Source organism: Uranotaenia lowii, chromosome 2 (genome assembly GCF_029784155.1).
Source record: "Uranotaenia lowii strain MFRU-FL chromosome 2, ASM2978415v1, whole genome shotgun sequence".
NCBI classification, from domain to species: domain Eukaryota; kingdom Metazoa; phylum Arthropoda; class Insecta; order Diptera; family Culicidae; genus Uranotaenia; species Uranotaenia lowii.
Window position 1 is genome coordinate 285936850 of NC_073692.1, and position 14273 is coordinate 285951122.

The 14273-nt window shown below is 33.6% G+C and overlaps 1 protein-coding gene across 1 annotated transcript in view; it reads left to right on the plus strand.

Moving 5' to 3' along the window:
• LOC129742753 (uncharacterized) overlaps positions 1-14273 on the plus strand; it is a 400996-nt gene that overhangs the window by 157856 nt on the left and 228867 nt on the right. The window contains exon 2 of the mRNA XM_055734694.1: positions 11650-12657. Coding sequence (XP_055590669.1) covers positions 11668-12657 — 990 coding nt within the window. The 5' untranslated portion in view covers positions 11650-11667. The remainder of the gene's footprint in view (positions 1-11649; positions 12658-14273) is intronic.

The window sequence follows — 14273 nt, forward strand, 5'->3', positions numbered from 1 at the left end:
TATTGCTAAAACTTGTTGATGTAACTTTCTGAATCAAAGCTTTTTTCATGAAACTTTATACATTTTAGTTCAGTTATCGAACTAAAGCTCCACTACTTTTGAAGTCGTACTTTTAAAGTGTAAAATGGGAAAGAAAGAAACAGCTTCAAGAAATTTAAGAATGCTTCACAATAATCACTGAATTTATCATTGATAAGCTGGAATTCGGTAAAATTTGCAAAAAAAAAATTATCTATTAACAGGCCAAGTTTATCAAAATCGTTCTTAGCGGTGCCAGGCTTTCACAAACTTGAAATTTAAAACGAAAAATATTGAAAACTGATTAGAAACTTCCCATAAAGTGTTTCAACAGAGTCAAGCATTTCAACACATGTTTACATCAATTATAACTTCAGTTCTTACAAAACTTTCAACAGAGTCAGCATTTAAACAAATGTCAGGCTGTTTGAATGTTTTTTTTTATCAATATTTTCAAGGTACCAATTGATGGAACTTTGTTATTTTTATTTTTAACGCTGTTGAAGCATTTTTTTTTTCAGGTATAGGAGTAACAAAGTTTTTAAAAATTTGCAACAGTATTATAGCAACAAAAAGCGGATGGATTCAAACAACTATATTTTTTGCTGAATTTTGACTGGTTTTTTATAGATTTTTATTTCTATTTGTTCGTTTTATATTTGCGAAGCAAATTTAATGCGATCACGACCCAGGTTGCTGGGAAAACATCCGTATTTTAGATATCAATAATCTGTACTTCTGTGAGTCAACCAATACTTTGTGACAGTGTTTTAAGTTTTGTTTTTTAATTAGTTAAGTCATTCCCGCAACCTCACAAAAAAATTATAATAATAAAATTAAGATCATAAATATTTTGATTATCATGAGGATTATGATAGATTTAAGACAAAGGGATAATTTAAAATATTATTAATATATTGCAATATAAACTCTGAGCATTTTATACCATTACATCTTTAATTAGAGGAAACCTTTTCATGAATTTGATATACTTTGAAAAATACCGGTTTTACCGGTTTTATCGGTTTTATAAATTACGAATACCGAAATACCGAATTTGAAAAAAACCGGTAAATCCGACCACCCTACATTAGTGGCTATAACTAAATGTTTGTTAAAAAACCAGATTTCATGTTTCGGTTTAACTTTGATCACTATGATTTTAACGTATCTCAACATCTTCGAAATTATTTTTTTGATGCCAATCAGCACAGAAGGCTTAAAACATAAATAACAGTAATTTTTTGTCTGTACTCAATTGAATTTTTCAACGTTTTCTTTCAAACACAAATATACTTAAAAGATGGACAATGTTGCTGAACACATTTAGGGGCAAAAATTATAAACATTTTTCAATATTTTTGGCCTCAAAAACAAATTAAATGAATACCTTCAGCCAGTTCTCTAGATCCTCCCATTGTTCTTATGTTCTTTTTTTTTATTCAAACTAAGACATTTGATATGGTTTTCAGCCATTTGTTCTTTTCAGGCTTTCTCATAGAAAATACACACTCCCAGGGGCTTTTCCCTGCTCACACATAAAAAAATACCTTTTTTTTAACTATCCAAAAATTATCATAGAATGACCATAAATATAACTTTAAAACTATATTTTTACGAAGGAAAAAAAATTACTTTCATATAAAACAACCCATATAATTCTAAATGCTATCATTTTATAAGGATAGATGTTTGTTTGTGAGTCTCGGAAAAAAAACAGATATTTTAAAACTTTAAAAATAGATTTTAACTTATATAAAAAATCTCCAACTTATAGGCTTTCAAACGAAGAAATCAGTTTTCAGATATTTTAACTTCAGACTTAGTTAATGATGATTATCTGCAAAAACTTCATGATGATCAAAGTTTTCCCAGTTTACGGTACCTGAATATCTTTGAAGGAAAATGAAGCACAAGAAAAACCTTTCTGATGGTGTGCAAACTATTTTTGAATAATGAAAAATCAAAATCGGTTCTCCAGTTGAGGAGTGCCTGGAATGGGTCATATTTTTTTTCGAAAATTTGTATTTTTATTTCGAACGTAAAACCTTGTAAACTCAATTCTTAAAATACATTTAAAAATTACCATATATAATTTGAAATATGAATAATCGTTTGGCGGTATCAACTCAAAATTTTATGTTTTTGCACTCTTACACTTTGGCTCTAAGGTTCTCATTTGTTTTACTTTAAATCATCTTTTAGAAACGATCATGATTTTTTTTATTATTCTATGAAAAGTTCTAAAACAGTTTCGAGGTAGCAGCTATAAAGTTAAGTTATAATGCGCAATGTTTGCTAAATAAGCGTGATTTCAATATTTATATTTTTGGTATTGTAATTATTTCTAGCAAAATTTGAATTTTGAAATCAACCCCCCTCCCTCCACCCAACATGGACGGGTCCTTCGCACCGGCCTATACCCAAAGGTTTCTCTTGGAAAGCCGGTTGTTAAAATTCAATTTCTAAAATCTGCATTGTTTAGTTGAAGTTCAGAACCAATTTGCCCAAGATTGTAAATCTTTTAAAGGCTCATAAATTGAGTTATGATGGTTTCAAAATTGAGTTAAAAGAAATTGAAGACTAGGGAATATGTTCAAACGACACCTACTTGATCAGAAACTTTCAGGATATCGGCTTGGTTGTCGACATGCGTTGTTTCTAAAATGCTTTTGTTGTAATTTATCTAATGGATTTTCAAGGGATTTTTGTGAATTTGCATAACATTTATCCAACTTGACAAGCTTTGTTATATAAATTCGCGACTCGAGAAACAAGATCCAAATTATAAAGTCTTAATAAATAGTGTACGAAATCATGACTAGGTTCAAAAAACTTGATTTAAGATTAAAAAAATTAAATCATATCAATCATAGTTATAATTAACAGTTTGTACCACTGTCCTGCAGCAAACTTAAAATTTTGCAGTTACCTTCCTTGAAAATTTCCATTCAACACCATTCCAGGGGGCGCGGCGTCCTCTGCCGAATGGGAAGCATTATATCAAATCAAAACAAGTTGGTAAAAGGCAACTGAAGAAAAAAGCAATGTTTAAAATTTGTGTCAAACGTCTTTCAGTTTCTGTGTGCTTTCTCGGTTTACCCCAACTGACGGACCGAAGACTTACCGCCTTTAGAAACTCTTTCTAAATAGCAACATCGGGGACAACATGCGGTGGTAGAAAAGTGAAGGGAATGTAATGAAATATAATAATTATGCCGGATTACACCTTCTGTTTGAAGCGAAATTAAGGCAGTGGAAAAAGTGCGGGGGGCAATGGTGGATTTTCTTCCTGAATGCATGTGGTACCAACCGCGAAGTTGAGCTAAGCCAAGAAATCGACGGAAGTTGGGAAGTCATCTAGCTGGAGGAGGGCAGGTTTAGTGTGCAGTTGGTTCCTTCTAGCTTGGGTGCGGGCTGGTGTTGTTTTATTCTTCCCGGACATGGAATACGGTCGTTTGAACCGAAATTCCTTGCTAGATATGGGGGCTTACCTTGATTCGGTTTGGGGGACCGATAATAATTCCTGCAGATTTACTTGCTCCAGTTGACGAGCATGATGAAAGTTGGGGTCGGGCAGGTGCAAATCGTTATTCACGTATGAAAAAAAGCAGAGTTGTGTGAATGGAAAAATCCTGAAGGGAAAAAAGAATGTTTGAAAGAGTAATCCCCGAAGGATTATTCATGAACATGCAAAGATTTATTTGTGGTCTTATGATGTGTATCGCACCTGAAGGAAAGTTGTTAGTTTGATTAGATATCGAGTTCGTGTTTGATCAAAACATTTAAATCATATGAAGGCTCATGAATAACAAAAAGAAGTTAATCGTTTTCAAGGATAATTTTGAACACGATTTGAGATGTTGACTTATTCCTAATTCATTGGAAATACTGATGTGGGAAAATATTAGAGTGTACCGTCTATTATTGAGGTGCAAAATTCAAAGACATCCGGTGGTTTTATGAGTAAAACATATTTTATGATGTGAAATATATGTACTTAGTAGTCCAGGCATCAAGGCCGTGCGAACGGGAGGGGGTTTTAGGGATTTAACCCCCCCCCCCCCCCCCCCATGGAGATTTTTTCCAAGTAAAATTTTTTTGTTCAAGAAAGGAATTTGCCTTATATGTCAAAAAAATTTCTTTTTTTTTTCGGAGTTTAGTAATAATTCACTCAAGGCGCAAGACATTTCATTTTAAGACGTTTACAAATTGATACTAATGATTAAATGTAAGTTTCAGTTTGTAATTCAATAGATCATCTGTATTGAAACTCAAATCTTGACACAAAAACTGGATTATATTTAGAATGGGTTTGTTAAGAAGTGTAGGGGAGTTGGGGGCATAATGGCCACCTTAAGGAAAACGCTTATTTAACCATAGAACATAACAATAATATGGAGGTTACATTATTGTTTCGTGTTCAGACACTTGAAAAGCCTATACCCTAACGGGCTGAAACGTGAAAAACTAGATGAAAACGTTAAAAAATGCATTTAAAAAATTTTTGCCAAAAGCTGAAAACCAACCACTGTGGAGGCATAATGAGAACCCCCCCCCCTAAGGCAGTTTGTGCACCATTAATCAGGGCAAGATGTGCGTTTTCTGCCGGGAAATCTAGCAGCTAATTCAATTCGATGAAGTCAGGTGAGTCGTAGATTCATCAAACAAAGCAATAACTAAATAATCTAGGTCTGTTTGTAGAATACAAACAATTCACGCACGCTCATACATTATGTGCTTTGTTCGGAGGATGATGCTACTAGCCGTATAATGTAACAATAAAAAAATCGATTATGAATTGTAAATGGAAAAAAATCACCTCGAACAGAAATCTCAATCTAGTCTTTTGATTACTTCTCCGACACCTTACCAATAGGCTAAATCGTCGGATGAAAACTAGTTAAGGTGTGGCGCTATAAATCAATTTTAATTCGCTGCTAGATTCTACGGCAGAAAATGCTCTTTATGCCTCGATAATATGGTGCTCTATATGCCCCTTGTCAACAAATTGAAGTAAAAACGTGTTTTAAAATTGATAAAAGTGAAAAATCAAAAATTTGTTGATGGTAAAAATTGAGAAACAATGTGTACATCATGTTGCAGTGCGTACATTACAAATCAAGGTTATTTTAAGATCATAAGAGCTTATTTCGTGGTGCTCAAAAATTATTATATTTTCTTAACTTGAGAACCAAGCTAGTTTTTTTCAAATATCTCTGTAAATATGATAAGGAGATTCCTTTTTTTGTGAAAAATTAATACTATAGGAAGTACGAAACAAATCCTCATGAAATTTAATTTAAGAAAATACATACTTTCGCAGAAAAGCGTAGTGCTCATGTCCTGGGTGCTCGTTATGCCCTCATCTCCCCTAACCAACTAAATTCTGAGTTTGAAGCTTACAAAAATTCATTCATCGAATATTTACATTACATGTCGACAAATTGGTAGTAATGTGACAGGCGTTTAATACTTAAGATAGTCATCAGAATTAACCAAAAAAACTTTAACTTCAATTTTATTATTAATCATTTTGATCTTTAAAAACGGCATTACATTTTTTTTCTATTTTTGAATATTCTACATGAAACAAATTTCAGCTTAAATTTTGTTTAGTGTTTTTTGTATTTCTTATACTCAACTCCACATTCAAAAGGTTTATTATGAATTACACAAGGCCACAAAATTCACACCTTTCTTTTTTATTATAACTTTTAAATGTGTAGAAATCATATTAGAAAAATCTGATTTTTTTAAAGAAACTTTAAAACTTTAAGAAAAAAATCTATAAACGTTTAAATTTAATTATCTACTTTTTCTAAGACCGCAAGTTATTTTGACTTCTGGGAAAAAAGTTAGACAAGTTTTCTGTTTGAAAAGGGAATTTAAAAATAAATTAAAAAGTTTAGACGATTATTGAATTTTAGATATTAGTAAAAACAGATAATTTTTCAGGCTCAAAAATAGGTTTAATTAAGTGAAACCTTTGTATTGTTATGATATTTGTCTTATTTTTAAAAACTGTTGAATTTATAACATTTAGATTATTCATCATCAACATGATCAGAATATTTTTGCTTCTTAGTCAAATAAAATAAACAAATTCAGAACCTGTTTTTGTTCTTCATGTAGATTTCTTAACCAAATTAACAAAGGCATAAAATGCAGTTTTCTTTAACTATCAATTGCATTCAATGAATTAATTTTCGCAATCGTAAAAAGTTTTTATTGAAAAAAAATCTTCTAAAAAGATAGTGTGTTTGAATTTCATATCTCGTTTGTATTTTTTGAATAACTTCAACGAATTTTATTGTATAGTTTATTGAAATTTTCAAACAAATTGTGAAAGAACGATTTTAATTTTATAAGATTTTTAATGTACAATGTTTTTTAATTCTGAATTTTTGTTTTCTGAAAACAAAATATTCAATATATTTCATAAAGAAAAACACAATTTCGACTCACACTCTTTCGAAAAACAAGACCATGTCACAACTCAGTATCTTAATTGGCAGCGAAAAAAAAATTTCTAAAGTTTTAAATTATAAATTATCTGATAGGCATTTCAAAGTTTATAAACATTTCACTTATTTTTATTGTCTTCAATCATCTTTTTGAATCGATCTTAATTTTTTAGTTCACCTATGAAAAGTTTCAAAAATGGTTACAAGTAGTAACTTTAAAGCAAAATTTCAATTTTTTAAAGTGCTTTATTTTCTAAATATTTACAACAAAACATGGAACGACATAATTTGGATATTTTTTCAATGACTATATTGTGTATTTTTGGTTTTGTTATTATTTCTAGCAAAATTTGAAATTCGAAAACCCCCCCCCCCCCTCCCCCCATGAACGGGTCCTTCGCACGGGCCTGCCAGGCATCTTTAACAATAATACTATATCATTGGATACAAATTGATTTTATTTTTTACTGGTCTTTGTTACTACTTTTCCCTAACACCGTAATCTGGTGTTATACCATAAAAATAAATCAAATTGGCAAATGCCAGTTTTTGAAAAGGTTTATATGAAAACTTTAATAATTAAACTTAACTCAATTTTTTGCTTAATGAATGCCATAAGAGTTACTCTCTATTACACCGAATTTCACTCTCTTTATTTTTGCGCTACTGGGGCAGTCAGAATAACTAGAAGTTTTGGAATAAATTTTTGCATTTCTTGGACGTTTATCGTCAGAGGACAAATTGGCTATATCCAGTCCATCAGGTACATTCCTTACGATCTGTCTTATCCATTAGAACCAATTCTAGACATCTCGAAGTGGATTACTTTCGAAAATCACTTTTGCATCCCATTGTTCAAAATTCAGTATTTTCTAGTTTGAAGAAAAGAGGGATGAAATTTTAAGAAATTTTTCCATTATGCAAAGTGACGAAAATTTTACGAAACTTCAAAAACGATTTTATTGAAACATGCCAAACAGTTCATACGACCTGTTCAAAACTGACCAAAATTTTGTTTTTTTCTCAGTTTTTTTTTGACAGTTCTCTTTAGCGTGTTTGGCGACATCTGGTGGCCCAACCAAAAACAAAAATTGGGTCAAAACGGTCGTTGCATATTTTACACAACTTTCGTGAGCTAGCTTGTACGTCTGTTCTCTGTGCTAAATCATTTGTTTTTTTCTTGTTGTATTTTTTAAATTTATTTAACAAAAAGATAGACGGTTTGGCAAAAAAATGAGATAACACATTTGGTGATTTTGAAAGCAAAACTCGCAACTTTTAGTTCTTCTAGGCACCCCTAGATCTAGTCCCATTTAAATGTAATTTTTCACAGAGCAATTCCTTGGGCCAATCTTCAATATGTTTTTATATTTTTTTTTCTCGAGGGATTTTAAGCAACGTTATGGCTTAATCATCCCGAAGTTGGTCGTTTCACGTGTTTTTCTTTTTTGTTTATTTTTTGTTTTTTCTTAGTATGTAAATGGTCGGTTTAAGGAGTTCCACATGACCTCTTTTGCTACTTCATTTGATAAAACTAAGTATGAAAAGATTCCAGAAATATTGCAAATAAAAAAATTAAAATTGGTCATGTGTAGAGTAGATTTTGATCAATTAAATTCCATTTTATGAAACCCAATCTTGGTCTAGTAGTCTGGTATAAATTTTTGATTATTATTTGGGGAATTTTTATTAGGATCCTGTACTGCCGCTCATAGCAAGTCCGTCCCATTTGCGTTTTCATCATTTTTCAGTTTATCGCTGGAAACACTTTAGTTTCATCTGTAGTTTCAAGAGAAAACTTTTTTTTTAGTACTTTGTTCTGATGAACATCGAAAAAAACCTCAAGAAATTTTGTCCCATTGAACAAATGATCGCAAGTCGGTCCCATATGGCATAAATCATCGCAAGTCGGTCCCACAGCCATAAGGGCCCAGCAAATGATTTTCAACAGAATCAAAACAAAAAACTAATCCTTATAAAGCGAAAATCTTTCATTGGCCGTAGCAGTGACAGATTCTGTTGATTACTTTGATAAAAAAAACGTATACAAGTGCCGAATTAGCGTTGGACTTTTTACGATTTTTCAATGCCATTTTTCTCACTTCAACAAAAACGCAAATGGGACGGACTTGCTATGAGCGGCAGTGTATGTGTTTGTACTTTTGAGCTCAGTGCTGTTATTGAAAGCTTTCGATAACTGTATTTGCATTTTCTAGGGTAATATGTATCAAAATTACAAGAAATTTCAAAATATAGTACTCGCTCGATAATCGGTCGCTGTTGAGACCAGAGAGAGCGGCTGATTACCAGAAACGTCCGTTTATTAAAGGTGCGTGAAAAACCTTCGAAATTCCATTCAAATATCCTGTTTTTTTACCATCAAGTTGATATACAGTTGCGTTAAAAAAAGAATGAAATCGCGTGAAGCGGCGCAACCACTTCCAAATTCGACAAGCTGCCATTTCTCTCTCGGTTGATATTTTTCCATGAAAACTTCACACATTTTAGTTCAACTATCCAACTAACACCCTACAAAATCTGAAGTCTATACAATGACTGAAAACAAAGATACAGCTATTAACGTAAAAAAGGGAAATTTGGAATTGTGTCATTAAATTTGCTGTATCTTTGACAATTTTCGATGAAAAATTTTTAAATTTGGTCCAAAGATGTTAAAATGTTTGATCTAGTATCTGGCCAAGTTTCGTCAAAATCGATGAACGTGATCAAAAACGGTGCTGGATAGAAAATGAGGTTCGTTATCGCACAGCAGACGATTTCATTCTTTTTTGGACGGATGTTTGTATGGGAAACATCGTAATCCATGTATTCTTGTTTTTTTTCTTTCCCAAAATAAAAATTTATCTCAAGGAATGTTGTAAATTGATAGCAACTTCATGCGTGCTTTGTTTTGGAAGAGAAAATGTTTCAGCAGAGTTCAAACTAAGAAGAACAGTGTTTCAGAAATGACCTGCTAATTATACCGATAAACAAATTTGATACATAATTAAAGCGAGTATTCTATTCGTTCTAGTGCTTCTATATCAGCTCTGTTGGAACTTATTCTATTTCTTAACAAAGCAGGAATGTAGTTTCATTCAATTTACATCATTCCTTGAGATAAATTTTTATTTTGGGAAAGAAAAAAACAAGAATACATGGATTACGATGTTTTCCATACAAACATCCGTCCAAAAAAGAATGAATCGTCTGCTGGGCAATAATGAACCTCATTTCCTATCCAGCACCATTTTTGATCACGTTCATCGATTTTGACGAAACTTGGCCTGGTATTAGATCAAGCATTTTAACATCTTTGGACCAAATTTCAAAATTTTTCATCGAAAATTGTCAAAGATACAGTAAATTTTATGAAACAATTCCAATTTTCCCTTTTTTACGGGAATAGCTGTATCTTTGTTTTCAGTCATTGTATAGACTTCAAATTTTGTAGGATGTTAGTTGGATAGTTGAACTAAAATGTGTGAAGTTTTCATGAAAAAATATCAACCGAGAGAGAAATGGCAGCTTGTCAAAGCTGGAAGTGGTTGCGCAGCTTCACGCGATTTCATTCTTTTTTGAAAGCAACTGTAGGGGAGAATGAGGATACTTGATTCCTTAGCTATATCTCGAAACTGGAATGTTTTACAAAGATCAAATGTTCTAGAAAAATGTGCCAAAATGAGCAAAATAACAATGCTTGTGGTTTAAAATTTTTTAACAAAATAATTGTTTGAGTAATTGAACATTGTTTGAAAAATTTCACAAAATGTAACTTGAAGATCTTTTTTCATCACTTTGAAATGTTCCTTAGATGGGAAAATTATGAAAAAAATATTTGTTCCAATGTATCAATCGTTCGAGCGTAAAATGAACTTCATAATGCCATATTTTCAAAGCAATGGAAAACTCTCAACTTTTTTCAGAAAAAGTTTTCTAAAATGTTGATTATGGGTACAATTGATTCCCTAGAGTTGGGTACAATTGATCCCCCTTTGAGATGGCATATTGAATTGAATTGATCGTTATGATTGCTGATTACGAAATAAGTAATATTTACCCCAAAAACTAATATTTATCAAACAATTGTCTATAGAAAAGAGCAAAAATAATTAATTTTCTCTTAATTATAATAAATAGCGCCTTTAAGTATGCAATGTTTTTTAGCGTTGAGACAAAGTTATAGAATTTTCTTCTTATGTCTGCTTTAAATTGTGAAATGAGAACAAGCATGACCAAAATAGTCAATTAACATTCTATCATGGGGTTTTGTTTGATTTTTATACAAGGATTAGGGCTTCCTGAATAAAAGATCAAGTCTCCTTCAATAGGGGATCAAGTCTCCCCTAACTTCAGAAAAATCGCAATTTTTTTACTCCCACGAAAATGCTTCTTGTTCATCAACGGGTTCAAGTATCGTTCTTATTGTTGGAGCATAGAAACTTAAAGTTACAAGCTGTCAGAAAATGTCGAAGACGGTGAGGTGCAAAATTTTTCCAAAAAGATATTGTGAAAATAAGAAAAGGGGATCAAGTATCCCCACTCTCCCCTATTAAAGAAAGTATGACGTAATATAAGAAAGTAAGATGAATAAAGATAAGTTACAAAAAGACTAAAATGTTGTAAAATAGACTCGGCTGCTTGATCAATTTTCCCATCCACAATCTTCGTGTTTAAATCAATAACAATTAACTATACAACGGAAAGAATAATCCGCTAACCGATTAACTTTGGAGAAAACCTTTGATAAGTGAAACATTTTTGAGAAAAAAAGTCCATTTATAGTGTAGTGAATTGTACGATTATTATTACATTTTATCATTAAACTGTTTAAATGAACATTGAAAGTGCTTTTGACATTTTGGAATTCAAGTTCGAATGTTTTATTTCAACTTTTATTCAAATTTCTTCTCACTACCTCGATCTATGAATTGTTATCTATAAACTGAAACATTTGTGTGGATGTTACTTTTTAAGTGTTTATTGAAAATAAGATTCCTTCTCTGTTTTGTGGTTATACATTTATGATGAAATAAAAAAAAAGGATTTTATATATTTCATCCTATCGAAAAGCTTTCGTGATCTGTAAACGAATCCTTAACGCTGTACAATGTTCACTGTGCTGTAAATATCTAATCTCCCATCTTACTCCTTTATTTTGCAGACAAACTGCCAAAACACAATGTCGGACCACCAGCAACAACTACCGATTACGACGCCTCCTCGCCGTTGCAACGAACATCCGGCCTTGGCAGCGGCAGCCCTTTTAGGCAATCACGGCGGCCATGGTTCGGCCGAATCTTGCAAAAACTCCCCAAACGTTCCGAGGCGTCTGGAAACACATCATCATTTGCTGCTGGAAAGTGGCAGCCAGAGTGCGGCCAATTCGCCCCTCCCAAATCGGCGTCTGGACAAGCTACAGGGTGTAATTCGGGACAAAAGCTCACCCTTGTGCGGGCGCCGGGGAGTTCAAGATGGCGAACTTGGTCCGGTCGGTTTGTCGTCGATGATTGACTACCAGGATTCGCCTATCGTGTCCCGAAAGTTCAACCAAGGCCAGGATTGTGCTTGCAGCCGGCAGCAACAGCAGCAGTTGCAGAAGCTTAATCACACGGGATGCGTCCAAGGAGTTCCCCCGATGAATCTGGCCATGCGGAAGCGGGGAGACTCGGATTGCACCTGCATGAGGAAAAACATCATCCGAAATCAGTACAGTGCCAGTTTGATGAAGACCAGTGCTATTGGGGGTAGTGGTTTCGATAGTGGAGCCAGTTCGTCTGAGAATACGCCACTTTTGCGACGTAAAGATCCGTTCCTGCCGAGTTCTCCGGCCAAGGGCGTTCTCGGTGAGCCAGGGGTGTTCAGTTCACCGGTTCACCATCATCACGCCGCCTCTAACAGCTGCGGCAACAGTGGAAGCAAGCTGTTGGTGGATCATGGGGGTGGCCATTGTGTGGGGGGCTCTATTTTCGGCAGTCCGGCCAAAAGTGTACTGGGTGAACCGGGAGTTTTTAATTCGCCGGCCCGTAGTGTTTGCAGTCCTACTGCTGGTGCTGGAGATTATGAGGGAGTGGAAGTGCTTCCAGGTGGAACAACTGGAGACGGTGCAGATGTGTTGGCGAACGATCAGACTATCGTGTCCGGCTGGCTCAAGTTCCGTGACAACAAAAAGGTAAGTTCCGATATTTGATTTCAAATGGGACGTTGAGAATATGAGGGCAGACCGAGCATCTTTAGGTGGGATGAATTTTAAGCACTTATACTGAGACGCCAAAATTGAAAGGTGAATTGCTGTATGAAAAAGTTTGGTATAAGGGTATATACGGACGAGAGTATTGGCGAAAAATTGGCCTCAGCCATAACCTAAAATATTGATTTGCTGGTGGCCTCACCAGTGATGCTAGGTGCGTTTCTAGAATCAGTATTTGCTTGTTTTAAACTCATAATATTTCTGAATTGATTAAAGTGTTTAACTATCAGCTAAACGTTTGAATTCATTACGTGTCGTCCCTAAATAGATGAAGAGAAGCCATCTTTTGCAAATGTATTTTCAAAGTTAATTCAAAACATCTGAAATATATGTTCATGTACTGCTTGGTAGATTAAAAAAGAGTTGTTTTCAACTTCTAAACGAATGCAAAATCAATCACAGTTACCAACAAGTAAATTAATGAAAGCCCCGTCTACTTTGTTGACTTTGAAAATAATCGCCTACATGCTCTGATCATTTTAAATATATTTACATTATTTGCTACATTATTCAACGGTGCGATACAGACAGTTATTATTTCGTTCAGATAAATGGTGCGTTGAATTTCACATTCGAGTAGAAATCTTCGGGAAAGTTACAAATTCTCAGTACTCATGAAAAAAAATTTCAATAACAATGCAATTAAGAAAAATAAAATAATTTTCCAAATATCAATGCACTTGGCACCCCTGAACACAAAAAAAATCAAAACACGAACACAGATGTTCGCTTTTCCACAGGGCGAAATTGTCGATATTAGTACCGAGAAACCGCGTTTATCGTGCGCCCTTCACAAAAATCGATTCAGTTCTCCCATGGTTTGAGGTCAGGGCTGAGGCCTCCTGCTAAGGTGGTGTTCGTGTAGAACTGTCAATATATCCTAATAGAACACTTATGAATTGATTGAATTGAGTTAGGTTCATTCATAATTTACAGTATCGTAAAACGGGGTAACTTTGATCACCGGGGTAATTTTGACCAACAAATAATTTTTGCACATTAAAGGGTGATACGGTCAAAATTTGGTCAATATCAACTTGACGTATTTCTTTCAATTTTGCATTTAAAAACCTGAACACCCCTCATTTTGAAGGTGTGTGTGTGTAGAATGTTGCTCCTACACGCTCGAAATTCATTAACCAATTATCGTTCAAAAACTACCATTTTAACACCTTTCCGCGTTGAGTGATTTTTAAATTGAAGTCATTTTTTGATTTCTCTTGAAAAGTGGAAAATGTGGTTATTTTTCAACCGTATGGGGTAGCGCCCTAGAAGTAGGAAAATGGTTATTTTTGAACCGTAATTCGGAAAGCAGAATAGCGAATGTGAAATTTTCAGAATTGTAAATAAAAATTCAGAAAGTATGAGTTTTCTTTTTATTTCTAAATTTTATTTCTTGTTTGTTTGACATGCATGTTTACTGTAGAGCTTATTTTTATGTTTTTCATGAATAAAACTTTAGGTTTCGAATAGATTAAAAATCATCCGACAGAAGCTTCGGAATGGCTTTTTTTTCATTTTCGACTGGTGTTATTAAC